The sequence below is a fragment of the Athene cunicularia genome (genome assembly GCF_003259725.1).
Source record: "Athene cunicularia isolate RWA chromosome 14 unlocalized genomic scaffold, athCun1 chr14_part1, whole genome shotgun sequence".
Taxonomy (NCBI): domain Eukaryota; kingdom Metazoa; phylum Chordata; class Aves; order Strigiformes; family Strigidae; genus Athene; species Athene cunicularia.
In genome coordinates this window covers 15476689-15498135 of record NW_020799118.1, presented here as the reverse complement: position 1 = coordinate 15498135, position 21447 = coordinate 15476689, and the positions used below count along the sequence as shown (strand labels likewise).

Here is a 21447-nt window from a genome sequence, read left to right as displayed (position 1 = left end):
GGGAGCTGTGCCTGTGCCCGTGGGCAGGGCTGCAGGCAGGGGTGGGGGGGCTCAGTGCTCTAGGGTCAGGTTTGTACAGAGACCCCCCAGAAACCACTCTTTATTCAGCTTCCCCTATATCCCAAACTCCCAAGACATCACTCAGGAGGGAAGACAAATGCAAACAGTGCTGCTAAAATACCTGCAAGTTCTAAACCTTTGATAATTTAAAGGCAGCAAGGAACATCACTGCATACAAAGCCATTAATGGGCTATGGGGAGGCTGGGCTTGAGCCTGCCTCCAACATCCATTTGACTCCTTGATCCCCATCTCCTGTTTCCTTTCAGCCTCTCCCAGGTGCAAGGAGTGGGGGGCTAGAGTCCCCTCACAGGCTGGGAGGGGACAGGAGGGGTGGGGGTGTCTCAGGACCTGCCCTGCTCAGCACAGCAGCAAAAACATCTGACATGGCTTCCCAGGGGCAGACTGAACAGCTCTTGCAGAATAGGCTTGCTGCTGACACCCACCCAAAGAGGGGCTCAGGATGGGAAAAGGCCCCTATGCAGTGTCTGCTGTGCCAGGGGTGAAGGTAGAGGAAGGGGTTTCTTTGAGGAAGATTAATGCAGGCAGATACACACAAACCAGGTGCCCTTCAATACTGGCCCAGCAAGCTGCCCCCACCCCTGCCCAGGGGCCTGCAGCCAGACCTGCACTTTAGGTGATGTCTGGCAAAGGAAAAAGAACTTCTAGCACAAGGGGTGGCAGGTTGGGGCCTGGGCTTTGGCCATCTTCCAGCTGCTGCCCTTGATCAAGGGAAAAACATGTACTTTCACCCTCTGTCAACCAAACATTTTGCAAGAAACAGAAGCACCACCAGCCCACAGCACCCCGCCGGGAGGGGAGCCAGGACCATAGCGCATGAAATGCCCCTATCCCAGTGCTGAAGGGAGCCACAGCCAGGGTGCTTGGTGGAGCACTTGATCTTAAACCTAAGTGATTCTGATTCTGCCACTGTTGCCCACTGCGGTGTGGAGCAGAACTGCTGTGAGGGACCAGGAAGAGGAAGTTTGGAGCCCATGCTGCATTTTCACACACCTAGTCACCACTGGGAAAATCAAGAACTCGGAGTTTTAAGTGCAGACAGCAAGACTGAGTTACTCCAAGAGGTGGCTGCTTTGAACCACACGCTCCTGGTGCAGGTTCTGGCTGGCAGGGAGCTCAGGGCCTTTCAACCTCAGAGGACAGACCATCAGCCAGCCACCTTCACCTTGGGCTTCACACACCCAAGACTGGTTCACAGCCCTCAGCTGCAAGGGCTGTACCTGGTGAGGCACATTCTCAGCAGCCTGGACTCTGGTTCACATGCAACTCCAGCTGCTCACTGTAGGATGTAAAGCCCAAACATCAAACTGGTCCCAGTTCAGGCAGCCTGGATGCAAGGCTCTGTCTGTACACAGGTTATCCAAACAGCATACACTATCTCCAAACAACAAACATGCACATTGCAGGATTTCACAAAACTAGAGGAACCACAGAGCAAGTGCTCCTACACTCTAACTCACCCTTGATACCTCCCAGCTGCCCACATATAGCCACCTCACTCAAGTTTGCACCCACAAGTGTTTATGGGAGAACCCCTTCTCCAGGCTTGTTCCCACCATGCTGCCCTTATAACACCAGAGAATTAAGACTGATTTAATGGTCTATAAGCTGCCCCCTCAGCTACCTGGCTACAGACCTCAGGGACTGCATGATCAGAGATTCACAAACACCACAAAACCTGGTCCTGTCTGACTGGGGGACTGGGATTTTAACCTTACGCTCAGACAACACTATCAGGTCATTCTGGGCAGCAGCTGGCCTTCAGCTCTGGCCTCCTATGATGCAGCACCATGGATGTTAGGAGATTCCTGCCTGCAGGCAGCTCTTGGTCAGTTCAGACAACATTCTGCTGGATGGAACAAACAGATCACCACACTGGGTAACAGAAAAAACACCAGGGAACATGGGTGGTAAACACAGTGAGGGTATAGTGGAGAAAGAAGTCAACAGTGGTCAGCACCAGTTCAGTACAGCACCTTTCCAGAGCTGCTGGGCCCACTGGGAGCCTGGACAGGCCACTCCTGCACCCAGGGCACAGGACAGGCAACGCAGGCCCCTGCTGCCAGTCCTCTTGCCTCATCATGGAGAAAGGCTGCAGATCGCTGCCTGCACTGCAAAACACGTTTCCATCCAACAGAAGGGCTTGGTGACAGGCCTACAAGGGAACTAAAAGAAGTTACAAGTTATTTAAAACAACAAAGTAAGCACTTTATTTCCATTAAGCATGTTGTTTTAGTATCACAATGGAATGATGAGAAAACGTTTAAAAAAACCAAAAAAGTCTCTAACCCCCACAAACAGCAGGGAGGTTTTCAAGGCAATTTAAAAACAAAGGGAGTGACAGAAGTGCCAAAACAGTCCCAACATCACGAGACTCCTCCTCTTCCTCGAGCTGGGCAGGGGCAGGAAGGTGGAATGACACGAAGGTACGAATGTCTGAAGTAGTCTTTGGCGCTTCTGCCTCACGTTTGATATGCACATGATCTCTCAAGACAACTCCACAGAAATGTCCAGACGCAACAAAGTGCTACGTTAGTAGAACAAAATCCCAGCGAGAGGACTTTCCGTACAGTTGAGATGCCCTGTGGCTGGGCGTTAAGACACATCCTGCAGACAGTGCTGACTCCAGCTGGGGGCCTTTGGGTTGGGAGAGAATAAAGGAAGCGTGGTGCGTGAATCCAAGAAGATGTGCCCATGTGCAAGACACTGCGTCCTGCAGTACTGACAAAACCAGGGAGGAGAGAAGGTGGTGGCAAAATGAAACACGGATCCGTTCCCTACAGTGATCAAAACACGAGTCCAGTGCAGTAACTATAGTTTCACAGTTCCAGGGGGCAAACTGTCATTGCAGAGTCTGTAGTAACGCAGGTCATTCACCAGTCTGTGCACATTCTGGGTAAATGATGGCAGATCCTGGAAAAGATCAAACAACACATTGTACTGCAAACAGAACGGTACCTATAAGCACTGTCTTACAGCCGAGAACAGAAAGGAACAGAAAGGGCCAAACACCCACGTGTATTTTCATACATGGGAACAACAGACTCCTTCCTCCAGTCTGAGACCAGGAAACCTGAGTTTCTGCAGCCCACGTGCAGGGAGCAGACAGCTCCAGAGCTGCTCTGTGCAGAGCTGAATCCAGATCTGGGCTCTGTTTGTGGCAGAAGCTTCTCGGCATGCAGTCAGGCACTACACAAACGGTCACAACATGGTCATCTGCAGCAGCAACTGCCAACAGCATTCCTGCCAAAGCTCCTGGGTGCCACAGACCCCACAGTGAGGGCTAATTTTCCTGAAGAGCAACTGCCTTCTAGAGCCCAGTGACTCTCTCAAGGCTCCTTGGCCTCAAATCCCCATCATCTCCCGTGGGAGAGGAAGCACTCAATGGGCAAGCAAGCTGCAGCACTGCCATGATGTTCCACAGGGAGGTTAGAGACCCTCCATTTGCTTTCAAATAGGAGGGGTTTGAAAGAATTGTGGGCCACTGCAGATAATCTGCTGTTGTCTTCACTGTAATCCTCAAACATCTGGCCAGCAGCTGGAGCCAGATTTTGGCAAGGATCTGAGTGTCCCACTCTAGAAAATGTCAGCCTACCCCTAAGAAAATTTCCTCCAGGAAACATATTCCCTAACTCCCACAGCATTCAGCAGTTTGAGACATGAGATGGCAGTTCTGCTACCTACAGTGAAAAATCCTTGGCTCGGCATTGCTGAGTATGGAAGCGTGTGGAACAAAAGGCACTGCCACAAAACACTGCCCTGAGCAGCTCACTGCTGCCTGCCAGTGTTCCAGGAGAAAAACCCTGCGCATCCTAGGAATACTGGCACCCTGCTGCAGCGTTTCCCCTTCTTACCCTGTCCATTTTGAAATTCCTTCCCAGTACGTTTTTCTGGTTCGAGTCCACACCATCACAGCTGGCCAGGAACTCGGGCAGAAAGGCTGAGTAGAAGCCATCAAAGTCCACCGAGGCCATATTGTAGGTTGCAATGCCGATCTCCTCCTGCAACAGGTCATGCGACTTGTGGACAAGCACCTGAAGTAGCACATTTACAAACTGGAACAGCATGGTTGTCCGGAAGATCTTCTGCACAGTGAGAGAGAAAAGCAGACTGTTAGGAGTCGTCACACCACAGAGGGACCACAGCAGCCAGAACATTGCTTCAGAAGGACAAATTGATCAAGGTCAGACCAGGCATGGCTGAATGGGGCCACTTCAACACCAGCAGCTTCTGAGCTATCAGCAGGGTCTGCAAACTCTTGTGAGCACAGAGATAATTTTCCAATCCAAGATCACAAATGGCGACAGTAAACTAGATTAATATCAGCTTTAAAATTAACAGTGAATTTCGCCACACTTATCCTCATGTATCTGACATGAATTTAAGCATTTAAGCAAATGGCATCAAGTCCCATTCAAGCTTGAGCCAGTTTTAGCCCTGCACGGTGTTCCTGAAAGCCATGGAACCTGGCTAGCTGCCTGAAAGTCTGAAACAGGAAGCTGTTAACATGATGGGCTGTCCTTCAGTTGCAACCACAGATGTGAACCTGAAAGCTCTGCTTTCACAGGCTAACCAAAAGGTCAAGACCCTGGATTCTAACTTTAATTCTTCAAGGCAGCAGCTAACAGGTCTAAATTAGGAGGGGCTGGAGGATGGGTCGTACATGGCAGCAATGGAGACAGCCACCTGGCAGTGACCCGACTGTAAATACTGGATACCCTACTGCTGACTCAGATGGGAACGCTGGAGGAACTCGGTCAGTGTCCCACTGATGATCCCAATTTCTACTTCTGTGTGTGCTCTTTGCTTTCCCTCATTCTCACATGAGGGAACAGAACAGAATCAGGATCCCTCCCATGCGCAATGCAGCAGTATCAGGGAGGTGGTAACACCACTCTGACCAGCATTAAACACATCAGGATCACAGCAGTCAACCAAAGGCTGTAGCATAAAAGCCCCCAAATCTTGACCTCTGGTTTCTGAGTAGTTTAAAACAAGTCTCAGAACAGCACCTGCCTATGACACTGGTCAACTAGTACCCACCTTGTGGTACAGCTTCTGCTTGGTGTTCAGCGTCTCCAGGTAGAAGAGATTCTGCTTGAACAGGTGAATGTCAGGTTGAAGGAAGGACTGGCCAAATGCCTACAAACAAAGCAGAATTGAAGGAAGGGGACCAATATTACAATGAATATCAGACCTCCCAGGCAGAACATCATTTTCACCCTGACACCAGAACAAAGTTCTGGGAGCCTTTGCTGCTTCTCAGTGCAGCAAACTAACAAGACAGGCAGTTGTTTAAGTTAACTGTGCCAGACCAACAGGAATGAAGAAATTTTAGTGGAAACATGGTCATATTCTTGCAGAACAGTTGCTAAATTGGGTCTGTTGGGAACAGGTGGGCCAAGTTTGCATTGAAGAGGAACACAGATGCTGAGCACAGCTCCCTTGGCAGGCAGTTTACTTGTGAAGGGTTTGGCTGTTTCTCGGAGACATTACCTAAGGTAGCATGGCAAGCGTGAACAAAAACAGAACACATGCACAGGTTTTGTTCTTAATCCAAGTAAGAAGACCAAGGCAACTGGCAGATGCATTTAATAGAATCACAGAATCATGTAGGTTGGAAAAGACCTTGAAGCTCCTCCAGTGCAACCATGAACCTCACCCTGACTGTTCCCAACTCTACCAGATCCCTCAGCTCTGGGTCAACCCGACTATTCAACCCCTCCAAGGATGGGGACTCCCCCCTGCCCTGGGCAGCCCATTCCAACGCCCAACAGCCCCTTCTGCAAAGAAATCCTTCCTCAGAGCCAGCCTGACCCTGCCCTGGGCAGCTTGAGGCCATTCCCTCTTGTCCTATCACTTGTTCCTTGGTTCAAGAGACTCATCCCCCCTCTCTACACCCTCCTGTCAGGGAGTTGCAGAGGGCCAGGAGGTCTCCCCTCAGCCTCCTCTTCTCCAGACTAAACCCCCCCAGTTCCCTCAGCTGCTCCCCAGCAGACCTGTGCTCCAGACCCTGCACCAGCTCTGTTGCCCTTCTCGGGACACGCTCGAGTCATTCAATGGCCTTTTTCGGGTGAGGGGCCCAAAACTGAATCCAGTCATCAAGGGGCGGCCTCACCAGTGCCAAGTACAGGGGTCAGATCCCTTCCCTGTCCCTGCTGGCCACACTATTGCTGATGAAAGCCAGGATACCATCGACCTTCTTGGCCACCTGGGCACACTGCTGGCTCATCAACATGTTACTGCACTAAGAAAGTCAAGATGGGAGCTGGGAGATTGACCTGGGCATTATAGAAGCAGTAAAGAGCCTAAGGAACAGAATTTACTGGACCCTGATGAACTAGCCTGGTAGGCCTGCACAGACTGTGATAAAATATCTTTCACACCCTGAACGCCTCTGAAACACTGCACATATGATGTAGGCAGATGAAATAAGTTCTGTGCAGAGACAGGCAGAAGTTTACCAGTTGCTGCTTCAAGGTATCACAAATGAAGAGTTTATTCCCCCATACCAGCCATTTATTGTTAAACTGACAAAAATGGCCCAAGTCACTTCAAGACTGAGCCAGTTCTGGACTCAGATCTCTGGTGGAAACCAGTACACAAACTTTTTAGTATCCTCAACACAAAACACTGGCTGTGTGGAGAACGTTTACAGAACATTAGAGTGTTGTATCAAAACAACAGGAGGCAAGTAGTAAAACAAATAGTACAGTATTGTCAACCAACCTGAAGTTAATATCAAGATTACCACATAAATATCTTCTGAAACAAGGCACTTGAGTGAGTTTAGGAATGTCACACTGCTACAGGTGAAAAAGATGCTCAGTCAGCCCTGCATGGGGACCATCTTGGGCCTCATTCACATCAAAAGATGCTCAGATAAGGACAGGCCAGAGGGAAACACTGATACAGTTTATGTCAGTGCAAGAGCTCCCTCTTCACTCATGTGTCAGAAAGGACACAGTCTCCAGAAGACCTCCACAATGGGGCAGCTCTACTAAAAGTCCTCCCACGTGAGTACCAGCACATGGCCCCCTGCTCCAGCGTTCAGTGCCCTCAGAGGAGCAAGCCCTGCACTCTGACAGCAGATTAGGAGGCCGATTTTTTTTTTTTCCTGATTTTACTTTAAGTTGCACTACCTGTTTTGGGGACAGTTCTTACATCTACGAACTGCACAGGAACTGATTTGGCCAGCTCTGACGTAAGTAACATGCGGAATACAGTCTGTTATTCTTCAAAATTTTAATTCCCCAACCTGAAAAGATTAGTGCTGCCCCTGCCTCCTCTATTCTCCAGGCTAAAGGCTATAGGATATTACCCCACTGACCCTTCTCTACCAGATCCAATGGTACAGCACAGAACAAGCCCATATATACCAAAAGATATCTTGATCTCAGGAAAACTTCCCTGTACCAATAGTTTGCCCTAGTGCTAACCACAAGACTTGTAACAGAAGTAAATGGGTCAGCGTCAGTAATATATTTTTAGGTCCAGATGCAAGATGAGGATGGAAAGGAATTAACATTCCTAAGTGCTTGCTTCCCCACGCAGTGAGGCACCGTGCCTTGTGAGCACATCAGCGAGACCACTCTGCAAGTACTTTGATTTATAGAGGTTCTGGAAGGCAAGACCTCACTCAAGATACAGTCTAGCCCCATCACCCCTGTATTTAGTGCACTGCCACAAGTAGCACATGCTCCACTGCTGAAAGGATTCTGGGCAACTGCAGGAATAGCCGAGTTACCTGCATAATGGCACTGAACTGTGCTTCATTCTCCATCTGCTCTTCTGCTACTCCTCTTTGGACACTAGCCAACACACTAGATTTGAAGAAGTACCGCCAATTATGGTGGAGGACCCGGAAAAGCAGCTCGAACAACTCTGCTTTCACATCAGGAGATGAGCGCTAGGAGGAGAAGAGAACAAACAACTCAGTGTCCTGTGCTGGAACCACACGCGTCCCCTGGATCCCACCGCTAGCAGCACCCTCTCAGGTGGCTACCCAGGGCAGTGCTTTGCAGCCAAGGTACCAGAGCATCAAAGCATTTCCTCCTAAGGCAGGCACCAAACTCAGCAGCTCTTGGATCATGCTAAGAACACATCACTGAGTTTTGAGTTTTACCTCCTGCTTTGAGCATGCCTGTAATTTTAGCTTCTCTTGACAATTCCTGACACAATCCTCCACCCACACTGCTTCTAGTTCCCACTGACTAGTCACCCAGTTTTCAGTGCACAGGGACTGACATTTACAGCTCTTGGAAAGCTAAAAGCTTCATTGCTCCCACACCCCCAGCAACATCTTCCCTTCGAGTCTCCCCCTCCCTCCACCTTGTGTGAGAACAGCCCTACCTCTGCAATGATGGGGTAGACCTGCTCCATGCACAGTGAGATGACGCTGGGTAGAAAAGGCTTGAACACTTGGCCTGGCTCTTGTACCACCACTTGCAGTATTTTCAGAAATTTCTCCACCACCCGACAGCCAGTGCTGCCCTCATGGAGGATGCTCTCTGCCAACTGCTCCCTACAACAGAAACAGTCATTGCACAGGAACCTTCCTAGAGACCTGCATCCTTACCTAATTTACAGGTAAGAAGGCAGCACCTTTAAACTTAGTCAATTAATACAAGTCAAGTACATCAAGCCACAGAAGGAAGCTAGGCTTTGACTGAGGATTGATAGACCTCTCCTCCCCAACAAAAGCTTGAGTGATAGTTGGGGCACCCTCAGATCATGGGTGTGAGCGAACAGGCAATGCATGAGCCCAGTTCATATCACACACTTCCAGAAAGTCCATGGGAGAGCTGAAATTGCATGATGGCATGTATGATCGATGTGCATGGGCTGAGTCACTTCTGACCTGGAAGCATGTTCCTCAGATTTATTCCTGGGGCATGACAAAAGTCTGGACACAAAGGGGTTAGAAACACAGCACTCTTTAGGAACAGGGACCCACTGTGTAAGCAGCTTACTAAAATAAATCATCCCAAGGGATAAGAAAGTGACCAACACGGGACAATACCTGGTGAACATGTTTAGGAAGGTCTGTATGATCTGCTCAGTGAAAGGCACTCCCATCTGCACCCTCAGTCCTTGAAACAGGGTGAGGAAGAAGCTCAGCATCTCATCTGTCACATCTAAGATAAGAGGAGGAAAGAAAAAAAAAAAAACATGTTAAGGTAATATACAAGTGCATCAATAAGTCTTTTATGTGAGATTTGCTCCTCCTGTACAGGGAACCCCATTTACTCTTGGACATTTAGCAGCAGGGTTGCCATTAGAAACTGAAACCAAAAGCCAGTGCTACAGGGCTTAGAGATTGTTCATCCACTTCTGAAAACCGCCAGGGATGACAAGTACAGGCAGCACCAAGCAGCTCAGACCAAACACAATACTAGAAGCAAGGCCCTTAGTCTGGTCTGCCTACAGAAAGTGCTTGGAGAAAGATCTGGTGATGGTCTGGGCTGATCTCCAGTTGCTCACTGCTTGTACAGGGTTAACAGGAAATACAAGGAAATCCAAAACAACTACACAGCTTGGGGCAGCTTGGAGACAGAATCCAGCATTTTTTTTTTTTTTGGGTCAGGATCTGAAAAGACCCTTCTAACTTCAGAACTCATTTTCAGCACGTGGTTATGCAGTTAGCTGATCAGCACCACAGCTAATTCTTCATCAGTCCCAACACGCTTTATTGAATAACCACAGTAAGCTGAAGCTGCTCAACTCCTCCTTCATATAGCCTTTTATAGCCAATAAGTAGCAATTGCATGAGGCTGCTAGCCTGTTCTGACAGCAGTTCATGGAGTCACAGCATCAGCTTGCCGTCTTGGATCCTCTCCGCATTTCAATTTTGTTTTGTTCCCCCACGCCTGCTTCACTGAGAAAATCCCACTCAGCTCCAAAAAGTTTTCCTGGAATGCCTTACTCTTCATGATAGAAGCTGCTGCAGTCCTGGGCATTCAAGCTACCCTGATGTGACACAAAATGTGGGTCGCTGGCCAGGCAGCAGTCCTGGTTACAACTCAGGAGCCTTTCCTTTACAGGGGAAAAAAAAATATAATCAACCCACTTCATTTGACCTGATCTGATGAGATCTACTCCTCTTTGTCTTCAAGCTTCTGGAGAATGGCAAACAGCCAGACAGTGTATTTAAAAGTGCTTTTTTTTTTGTGCTCAGGATCAGCTCCACTTTGTTTCTCTGCTGAACACAGCACAGGGCATCTTCATCTTCTGGAAATATGACAGATCTTCGTGCCTGTATCCTAGGTGGCAGAGATCTCCCTTCCCTGTTGTGATTCATCCCAGCCCACCCAGAATAACAGACTCACATTGCACTTAGGCACATCAAGCCCACACACTTCACAAGAACCACCACGATTCTAAGCTGATGGACTTTGGATGTTACCAGTAGGTCATAAAGCTACTCACAGCATTAAAACCTGTCCTATGGTTATACCTGACTGATGAATGAAAGCTGGGAAGAGGGCTAGCGAGACCTGCACGGATTCTTGCAGCGACTGATAACAGATCTGTCGAGACTTGGTGGATTCTCCAGAGATACTTTCTACAATATCTTCTAAAACACTGAGTGTCTGATGGATGATCACTTTGGCTGCAAAATAAGAGAGGTGATACTTCCTGCATGTGGCAATACTACTCAGACAAAAGAAAGAGAAGTTCACACACACTAAGTAAAACAACCTACAAGGCAGCACATACACCAAACCCAAGCTGGAATCAACAATGTTTTTAAGTAAATGTTCACATTTGAAATAGGTTCCATTAGGTCACTGTAGCTACTTGCTTTTTTAAGTTACACAGGTTTACTGCCCTGCAGATACACCCACTGCTCAACTACTCAGGTGCAGAGGCTGAGGGGAACATAAGCAGTATTATTCAATGTGCTATTGTTAAAGAAACACTAGCCAAGAAAAAAGCAGCACATTATGACAGCAAAACACACTGCAGATTTCTATTTCTGAAAGTAACAACATGATAAACAATCACTGTATAAGCTAACCCAAATGCTGGGAGAACTTAACTGGCTCAGTTCAACCCATGTGAGCAGTCTGATACTCTTCTTGTGAGGAGAAAAGCACTGTCTCCCATGTACCCTCCCTGCACACAGCTGACCAGCATGCCAGGCTTGTCAGAAGCTGTGACACTGCATACTTCTAAATAATTTTTAAAGTATAATTCTCAAAAAAAATCCCACCAAACCCAAGCAATAAAGCCAAAACACCACACCCAAAAGTAGTCCTAAAACATGCCCAGAAGCTTCCAAAAGGTCCCTGGATCTCATCAGTTCAGGGCTCTCCTACTCCATATAGAAACCCTCTACAATACTCAGGTCCAGAAGAAATTCTTATTTTCCCCTTTAATATTTTATAACCATAATCTCCATTAACAATGCCTCCAGTCAATGTTTCTAATACTACAGGATCCCAGCATTAGGCTCTTAAGTATTCCTAATGCAATCACTGCTATTCAAAGTTTTATCACAAACTTGATCCCACCTTCCCTGCACAACTGAGGAAGACAATACTTTGATGGAAGAGTTTATAGGCTACCTGGGATGAGAGTGCCCTTTACACACCCACAGAAGGGTCTCTAAAGAAAGAAAATACAAATAGCTCCTTTCACATCCTCCCCATATGCTAAATACAGTTTCTCAGCCAAAATAATTATTGGGAAAATGAGCTTAATGCCATCTATCAGCAGTTTGTACTGCAGCTGTCAGAGGACAACAGACACCAAGACACTTGGTACTTACTGTCCTCCAGCTGCACCTTTCTCTGTGGCAAGATGGCATTGGATTTTAATTGGCGGTATTCTCTCGTGAGGGCAGAGATTAGGCTGGCATGGTTGGTGGAGCGAACTGCCCACTGCTGTTCGCTCTCTGGAAGATTTGGCCAGGGCAGCAACAATACATTCGACAGTGCTCTGCACACCAGCACCTGGGCCTAGAAGAAACAGGACATTAGGCAGAGAGACAAGGTTTTACCATGTTCGCAATTCAGTTTTTGCTAGAGCAAAACCCTGGAGCGAAGGTGACATTTTACAGCTCTTCAAGACATCAGCAGTGCTCACTGTTCGAGGAAAGAGTTCGATAGCAGGTGAGTCCACATGAAAACTAGCAGCTCTGCAAGGTAAGAGAGAAGCAAAGCTCCATGACTGAGGGGCTGGAACCAGCTCCTGGGTCTGTCAGCCCTTCCCTGCAACAGTAAATCTCTGTTCTTCGTATTCATAAACCAAAAATAACAGCACTTTCATTACTGCTTGTCTGGTTTACACACTAAGCTCTATGCTTGCACAGCACTTTATGCCTCCATGCCAGCACAGAATACAACCATATCCCAGCCTCCACTGTGTCTTTTCAGTGCTTCTGTAATATAAATACTAACTTGGAGTGAGGTGTGTGAAATGCTAATGTAGGTTTCCCAGAAAACTCTTCCTGTATGTCAGAATCAACGTGCCTCTACTGTAAAGATGATGCAGAAACTGGGACTGGGTCAGCAAGTGAGAAAGGAAAAAGATCTAAGAGGTGTAATTGTGTTTTTTCCTTATGCTGTTGCTTGAAATAGATCATTACTGACAAGCTATATCACTGCGATTCCTGGATATCCACAATACAGAGATAACTGCTACTCCTGTGGCTTTTTTTGATGTTGTACCTCGCTGCAGTAAAAACTGAAGCACAGCTTCCCAAGGACACCTAATCTACATTCTTCAAGTCTGAGAAATCACCTTATCAGGAAGCCGCTGAGCAGAAGTGTCTGTGATCCTGTTGAACACCTTCTGTACTGCTGGGATGCTGATCAAGAACACTGGTCGCACTGTGGTGGCTAAAGAGACTAGCAGGTGGCATGCGGACAGCAGCAGCTTCTCCTGCACCTGAAAGAGAGGGCGGTCAGGCTGCCCAGTAACACCACCACACAGAACCACAGCACGCAACACTGGTGTCATGCGGCACAGTGAGCTGCCATTACCAGGTTTTTACAAGTAAGAGAGTTTGCAGTATTTATTTGCCAATCAGAGCACAGGTCAGTTCCCTTAATACTGTGGAAGAGACTTCCCTGCTTGCAAGCCATAAAATCATTAGACTGAGTTTATATGCCTCTAAATTGCTTATTCTTGTATTAGCTTGGCTTACTGCTATTTAGAGTCACTCTTAGTCTCACCCTACATGAGACAGTTGCTGTGGCTCTGGAAGACAGACATCCAGCTCTCAGACTGACTGACACCAGGAGCCACAGCGTGGTCCAGAGCAGAGCATTAAACACCTGCCCACAACAGCTCTGCCACTCGAGGCTCTCCCGCCTCCGATGGAAGCCCAGCACTGCCAGAGGTACCTTGGAGCTGATGAGGGGTGTGATGGCCTCCAGAGCGGTGGAGACCAGAGAGATGAACTGCTCCGGGTTCTGCCGATGAACTTCGCTGTAGAACTGGGCAAGCCAGTGTGCGTAGGCTTGCAGCGCTGCCAGGGACTGAGCGTGGCTGTAGGGGAGAGTGCAAGGTCAGATACATATACAGGATAAAAGGTACATAGGCATGACAGCTGCACAAGGACAAGTCCTGAGCACGGTGGGCAGTTTTGACAACATAGCAGGAAAGAATATTGGTATTCTTAGACAAAGCTGGCAGCTTTTTCTTTAAAAATTGTTTACTACTATTTTTCTGTCCTGGAACCTGTACATTCAAGGCTGTGCTGTAACTGGACTCACCCACTGCTCAACAGTATTAGGCCAAAGGTATAAATTGATACAAATTATAATCAGCTGGTAGATTGACTATAGCTATACTTCATAATTACATTTTTGGCACAGTGCCATATTAAGATTTTTTGAGTCAGGACATTTCTTTTGTATCAGAGAGAGGTGTCCTCCAAATATTTGACAACGTACCTTTGTTAGGCTAGTGTTAGAAGAGGGATCATAGGTTTCTTCAGGGACATTGGACAGAGAAAAGGATGAAAATCCTCACTAACAGATAATGTAAAAAGCCTCCCAAAATATTTTAAATCGGAAGAGGCAAGAGACCATTAAAATAATAAGGTCTGCACAAAATGCAGCGCTAGTAACTTGGGATTATTAGGAGAAATCCAGGGAACTATACAATGAAATCTAGTGGGGGTTTTCAATGAGCTGCTATACATTCAATTGCAAACTTGAACAAGCCCTTGACATGTATAAAAGGACAACCATAAAATTCTGCTCACAAAATGCCATTTGGCAGGAAACAGGTTTGTACTACACAGCCCTAGGAACGGAAGGTCTCTAAAAGGCTGTCAGAGTGGTGTTTTGTTACTAGCAGCATCAAAATTTCACACTTAATGTCAACTTCTGGATCGAAGGCATTCATTTGTTTCAGAAATAGCTTGCATAGCTGGAGGGCGTATGTTTGTCCTAGAAGCCAGCTGCTTGAAACCATGTACTAGGAAAAATAACTTTTACCTGAGCCATAGATCTGTCTTTGGTAGAAAAAAAAATAAAAATCTATAAACTAGAACTGCATACCAACAGTGGATTAATTTCTTAAAATGCCACTATTGTAACACTTATTTAATCATTTAATTACACTGCAAGAGACCTAAGCTTTTACAGCCATTAATACAGGCAGAATAAGAGTTTGCTTTTAGAGCCAATCTAATGGGTGTTTTTACTTCTCATCACATATGTATTTTTCTTTAACTAACCCGAGCCCATTAATTTGAGGAAACTGGTCCAAAATGCTGGCAGCAGCCTTAAACTTCAACAGTTAGAAGAAGGTGCCCTCTTGGTTAGCTAGCAATCTGTGCAGAGATGGGCCAAACATTCACCAAGCAAGTGGCTAGAGCACCAGACCAAGGAGATCTAACAACTCCTCCACCCCACGCAGGTACCGAATCTGGATACAATCATTTGCAGTGTCTGTCTCATACTCACACATCGATCAGGTCAGGTTTCAGTACAGATGGTACTGCAGTTTCGATGTTGTACAGTTTAATCTGGGATCCATATAGCGTTACCTTTACCAACCTGCAAGTGAACACATATATGGTAATGTAAAGGGACTGTAATATGGATAGACACATACAAATTCGCTCGAACATCTTATTTGAATGCAGCTCTTTGCAAGTCTGTGTCAATATTCAGCTAATATATAGACAAGATTCATTTACTTGAATATAATTTAGAGCCTATTTCACTGTTCGTGAGAAGATGGAACAAGTACGATGTTCCTGCATGGAAATGAGAAACATAACCAAGGCAGCTGTGTAAAATCCTGATTTTCTGTAATTTCCAACTGTGCTAATTAAGCTTCTCGGAGAGGAAGAATTGAACGATGTCTGTCTTTCAGTTTTCACAGGTCTTTTCATTTAGGAAAAGAGATTTTGGTGATTTAGCTTTGAGACACCCAGCTCTGAAGTAATCAAACTCTATACCTCATTTCACTGCATCACAGATGCTCGAAAACAAGTGCTTCAATCTTTTCAAGTGAATGATTTTATTTAATCTCTACTATTAGTTATTTCTTTGGTTAAGAATTTGCAAAGTTATCTGGGAAACTTAGCACTGATGAACGTGACAAGATTCTGGCCACTGAGTTTTTCATATCACAATTTAATCTCAACAAGGGGAGGCAGAAAGAAACCTTGGTTTTCACACTCCCTGCAGCGGTGGCAGTTGCTCCTTGCACTGGTGAAGGGACAAGGAAACTCCCCCTCCCATACCTACCTCTCCACCACTGTAAGAGCATCATTGAACCTGGCAGCAAACACATCCCCAATGAAGTATTCTGCTAAACGACCAACGGCCTGCAGCAAGGAGCTCAGGTCCCTCAAGGAGCAGTGCAAACGGCGGCAATCATTCTCTGCAGTGATGTTCAGCCTGTGACCTGAAATGACATCATGGGTCATTAGCAATGAAGCCAAAAGATCTGAGTGTAAATTATCCCTTGTGCTAACAGCCACTGACTAAGAGCCTAGCAGTCTGAACACTCATACTTTAAACATCTTGTGCGAGAAAAAAGACGTAATCTTGTGACTAATAAATACAGCTCTTCGGGATGGGAAACCTAATTACAAAGCTACAGGAAATGCAAAGTTTATTCCAATTACATTGCAAGCATTCCTCTTAAATTAGCTCGACAGTGGGTCACAGTTCAAATGGGAGCACTGTCAAAGTGACTGAAATACTCAAACTGGGTAAGACAAGTTCAACTTTCCCGCCCGCCACAATTCATAGTCCTCTTTAAAGGCTGAAATGGATATTGCAAATTATTTCAGCCTTTTACATATTTTTTCTATTTGACAGTAATAATTATAAAAAAAAGGAGTCTTTCTGGTTATCTGTTGACATCAAAACACAATCCCAGCTCTTCAGAGAAGGTCACTGCCATGCTCCCTCTGCTGGTTAGAGTGCAGTAAGTGTTCCAGCAGCAGAAGCATATTTGGACAAGAGTGTATTTGCTTCTGATATGAAACTAAATAACACTTCACATTTCTCAGACATGACAAACATGATTTGCTAATCTTACTACTTATGCAATTGTCCTACCACTTGGTTGCAGATACCTGGTCTCTCAAGTGGTCCAGACCTTTTACTAAAAAAGCAAACATGTTCTGAAACACCATGTTTCAAAGAAAATCTGTCTCTTTCTGCCACCCATATTTAATCTCAGATTAAGTTTTCAGAACAAGTTTGCCATTTGGTACCATTGGCACCAGCATACTATCAACCAGTTCTGAATCCTCATCTGCATCTGAGCTACTTCTGACCCATCAGCTAAACAGCCAGTCCACATGACAGCTTCTAATACAGATTGTTGCCACAGCAGTAAAAACCTACACATTGCTTATCCTACGTCTGAAATGATCCTAAAATTGGAAGTACTTTTTCCTGAACTGTCTATACAACAATTTCCATTCTGTCATGTATAGTAGTATTAAAGATGTAATAGATTCCTTCTTTGGTATAACCAGAAAACTTAAGTGTAATCCTAGCCACAATCTCCCCTCAGAGATCTCACTACTACTACTTTCCTTATTTCACAGGAAGGAACAAAGCTATGCTCATGCTTTTTATTCAGCTGAGAGCATCAGTATCTTTGTAGATTATATGTAAAGACTCTTGAAACACTGATTTGTATTAGTAGATTATATGTAAAGACTCCTGAAAGCTAGATAGGTCTTCAGAAACTACTACTACATCCTAAATGTTTAACCTTCTCACTGACTCACAATGGTTTTAATTCAAGCCTAAATAAAAATGCAGCTATGGCGGACAACTTCACACCAGATTTGAGCACAAAGCAAAGAGGAGCACAACCTATCTTGAAATAAGTTTTAGTGGGAAGAAAAAAAGTAACCATTATCCATCCGTGTTACTGTAGTATTTGATGCTGCATACCTGTTTTTGACACATATGGTATCTTCATTTCGAGTGCTAGAACAAGGGAAGAACCATACTAATTAAAAAAAATAATTACATTATCAGACTTTTGTCTCTGTTGGAGTTTAACTACTGAGCCATTAGACACCATACACATGTTCAGATTCTCATTGGAATACAGAAGCAGCAGCAGCACCAAGGCAGGTGTAGAGTGCTTTTACAATCAGCTGTTCAAAGAGTGAGCACTGCAGAGCTCAGCAGGGGTTATTACCTGTCCCCGAAGTGACCACAAACTGCTGGAGTCCCAGATACACTTCCAAGTTATCCTGCAGAACTGGAAACTAGAAGAGACAAGAAACAAGTGTGATTTGGGGGTTTGACAGACAACACCCCAACTACTAATTACTTGGTTAGAGCATAGTTTTTTATTTTTCCCTACTGCCTTCAAAAGGACATTCAGAGAAAAGGCAAGTGCTAGGTTCTGGGCTGATTCTGCATGCCACAGCTTCTCATGTCTTGATAGCTGTCATGAAAACAATAAAGATCACCACCCTGAAGGCACTTCTCTGTGGTAGCTCTCCTTTTCCCACAAATACCAGCAATCAGCCTAACAAGATAATGGTCTGACAAGTGTAAGTGATGGCACAGCACTAGGAATATACCAACACAGACCAAACAGAGCAGAGGAAAGGCAGATCTTGGTAAGCAGGAAGCCTGCACTGCACCCACCTCACCTGTAAGCATCAGCTTCTCAGAATGCAGCTACCAAAATATTATTAAACCAAAGAAGTTGAGTTCAGTGCCTCTGTAACAGAAAGGAATTACTGCAGCACTCTGCTGACAAGCTGCAGGCTGCATCAAGAGCAGCTGAAGCCCCGTGGGGAAAGCAGCCATGGGAGCAAACACCACAGTCCTGGTCCAGGAACAGAATGTCAGCCTAACTCCATCACTCAGCACTGAGGGCAAACGTGCCCAAACCTGGCGATACTTCAGCTGAGCAACAGGTTATGCTGCCATGGGGGAGTGTACTGTGCACACAGACTAGGAAGCCTTCTAGGCAGCTTCTAGCCAGCCAAGCTACTTCAATGATCCAACTGTATTTGTGCTGTGCCTAAATGCATTTGTACACATACAAGAAAAATCTGCATTTCCTTGTAGACATCCCATTAGAGAGAATATTTTGCCAACACTTTCAGCCTGGCATTGTTTCACTTAATTTCTATTGGCAAAAGTCACCACATTTGAGGTGGTTGGTGTCATGAAAGTTCATTCATCTATCAGCAGAAGGAACTGCAGCCTTTCATTGTCCAGCATGGGACAGAGTAATGGCAGATGCTGTACACTGTTTTAATTATTTGATACTGAGAGACTAGTCACTGCATTCAACAGCAATGCAGACTACATGTGAAATGGCTTGAGCATCTCCCAGATTATCCAGTATACAAGAATGAACTAATGCAGGGCTCAAGAAGCACTCACTATCAAGTTTATAACATGCTGTGCCTAATTAACAGTTGAGCACCTTTGCATAACTGCAGAACTATTTAAAAGAAAACAGATAGTCTTCCTCATGTTAATGTGTAACTTTAAGGAAGCCACATGCTCTTCACCATATGACCCATATGCTCACTGAAACAGCTGCTCCATTTGTCTGCCACCACACTGCAGAGGAACTTCTACTTTTGTATGAGGACTACTTTGTTCACTACTTCAGAATTTCTAGTAACAGGCTTCTAGTGCTCAGCTCAGCCAGAATGTTTCTTAAATAATCATTTAAAAAGCAGTTCAGGTCAGGCATCTTCTGCCTCTGGAGCAGCTCAATTTTCTCTGCTTCTTGGGAATATGGTATGCAGTAACTCCAGCAGAATTAAACTTGCTTTGAGATTCCACTGCTCTTACTTGCCTTTCTTCTCACCCAGAGAAAAGGCACTGACCACTCTGAATTTTGGACTCCACTTGAGATGTCCTCCTCAAAAACCATTATAATGCTACAAACTCAGACAAGTTTTACACCACTGATTCTAGCAGCAACAGTAGCACTAGCTGGAGAGAAGCACTAACCTGTGTTTCTCAGATACAATTCCCAATTGTCTGAGGCACTCTTCAGCATTTATATCTAGCCTTTCATTTAAACAAAGATTTCACTCTCCTTAAAAATCTAATAATGGCACTCATCCACCCAGTTCAGTGCTGCCTAACAATATAAAGGCCAAGATAAACAGCAGTGAAGGACTGCTGCCAAATGCTTACACTTTGAGAGATGGGAATTTCTAAAGAGCTCACTTATGTCCAGCAAGTAGCACTCAAGATGCTCACTGAAGGATTCTCTTCAGACACACCAAGAAATCTGACAAAGCCAAAAACCCCAAGGTTTTTTCCTTAGTTTCTGGTCTCCCCTTGCCAAGATTTTGATCCAAACTCAAATTTCCCTATTTTTTTGGCACCATGGCCTCTACCAAGCAGCTTGCAACAAACTCCAGCAGCTGGTGCTCATTTCATATTGCACTTTTAGTCTGGATAGCTACTTACTAGTGTGGAGAAGGCATGAGTTGGCAAGAGCTCCATGACTTTTGCAACCACTTCCAAGCTCTGGCGCAAGTACCGCTGCCATTCAGTCTGCTGCTACGGGAAGAAACATCAAGGTAAGCTCAGCACTTTGAGGGAAACAGGTGGCTTTCTGTAGACCAATAGGTCTTAACTGATGCTTGGGACTAGCTAGCTCCTTTCCAGAACTTGGCTTTTGCAGACGCCCAGACACTGAAAAGATACTGCTCTTGTGATTCTCATGTGCTGTTAGACATCTGATGGAGAATAATCTTGCCAACCCATGCTTTGGGTGCATGTGCATATGTTTCCCTGGAGCGATAAGGCACAAGCATTCACTCCTAAAGAACAGTTACTGCTCAGATGACAAGCACCCATTATTGCAGAACAACCTGCCCTTACAGTACTCCGGCCTCACCCATTTTGGCCACCTAGTTCACTTCTACATTTATCAGTATTGAGATGATGCTTACCCATACTGACTCAGAATAAATAAGCTTCAACGAAAGCACTAACAATATATACAACTTAAAGCTTTTGTCTCAGTTATTTCAGCACTTAAATTCCACAGCCACCAGACATGGACACCTAATGCCTGTGAGAATCAGAATCTAAGTATCTGTATTCTTCTCCCATGAGAACCAGGTTAAAACAAAGGTTATATCTTTTCAGTGTGACTTTAAGCTTTTCTCAAAGGCTTTTCAAGCTGCTTTAAACTTCAAACCCCACACAGAATGAAGAAGCAGCTGTTCAGATGGGAAAGACATTCCAGGTGTTATGAGTGCAATAGTTAATATCTGGACCTGTAGCTGTCTGTGTTCAACTCTGTTCCTTACATCATCATCCAGTGTCTCATCATCCAGCTCCTCCAGCTGTGCCTGGTTATACCTGAACTGGATTCGATTCAACACCTCTGTCAGCAACAGAACCAAGGCATCTTCGTACCTGTGACCATGGAAGAGACAGGATAAGAGCTTGATTAAACGATTCTGCAGAGATTGCTGTGCCCACAGCCCTTTCAGCCATGGAGATATGCAAAACAGATGACAGTTTAAAGTGGCCACTGCAAAGAGCCTGCAGTACAGTGTGACAGGTTTGCTAAGGAAACAACAAGGAGATCCTGGGATTAAGAGTATTATGTCATTTCAGGTCACAAGCTACCTGCACAGAAAGAGCCTCTCTTTCCCTCTACCTCTGAAAGGAAAAGGGAGAACTGTTTGAAATAGAAGCAGCCCAAGAGTTCAAAACAGGATAGGTAGGAGTGGCTTGCCAGGAATAACAGCAGAGGTACATGAACAGGAGGCACCAAGAGCCTCTTGTTGATTAAGCTTGTCCTCAGCAGCTTGCCTGGTGCTCTGCTTTTTGGGCAGTAAATGAGACACAGATGAAACAGGGCAGAGTTACTGCTGCCTGCCTCAAAAGGGGACCTCTCCTGAGGCTATTTGTTCTGTT

At 45.6% G+C, this 21447-nt stretch overlaps 1 protein-coding gene across 4 annotated transcripts in view; it reads right to left on the bottom strand.

Moving 5' to 3' along the window:
• Nucleotides 1-2271: 2271 nt before the first annotated feature.
• The window catches only part of XPO6 (exportin 6), a 39191-nt gene continuing 20015 nt past the window's right edge, over nt 2272-21447 (bottom strand). The window contains exons 9-24 of one of the 4 annotated variants that reach the window (XM_026858948.1): nt 20832-20940; nt 19981-20073; nt 17723-17792; nt 17470-17505; nt 15796-15955; nt 15004-15096; nt 13432-13576; nt 12827-12973; nt 11853-12042; nt 10536-10691; nt 9102-9216; nt 8432-8603; nt 7827-7988; nt 5123-5221; nt 3934-4164; nt 2272-2992 (exon numbers count right to left, since the gene is read on the bottom strand). In XM_026858948.1, the coding sequence (XP_026714749.1) occupies nt 2891-2992; nt 3934-4164; nt 5123-5221; nt 7827-7988; nt 8432-8603; nt 9102-9216; nt 10536-10691; nt 11853-12042; nt 12827-12973; nt 13432-13576; nt 15004-15096; nt 15796-15955; nt 17470-17505; nt 17723-17792; nt 19981-20073; nt 20832-20940 (2080 nt within the window). In that variant the 3' untranslated portion in view covers nt 2272-2890. The remainder of the gene's footprint in view (nt 2993-3933; nt 4165-5122; nt 5222-7826; nt 7989-8431; nt 8604-9101; nt 9217-10535; nt 10692-11852; nt 12043-12826; nt 12974-13431; nt 13577-15003; nt 15097-15795; nt 15956-17469; nt 17506-17722; nt 17793-19980; nt 20074-20831; nt 20941-21447) is intronic. The other 3 variants (XM_026858949.1, XM_026858951.1, XM_026858952.1) reach the window with 3 other exon arrangements.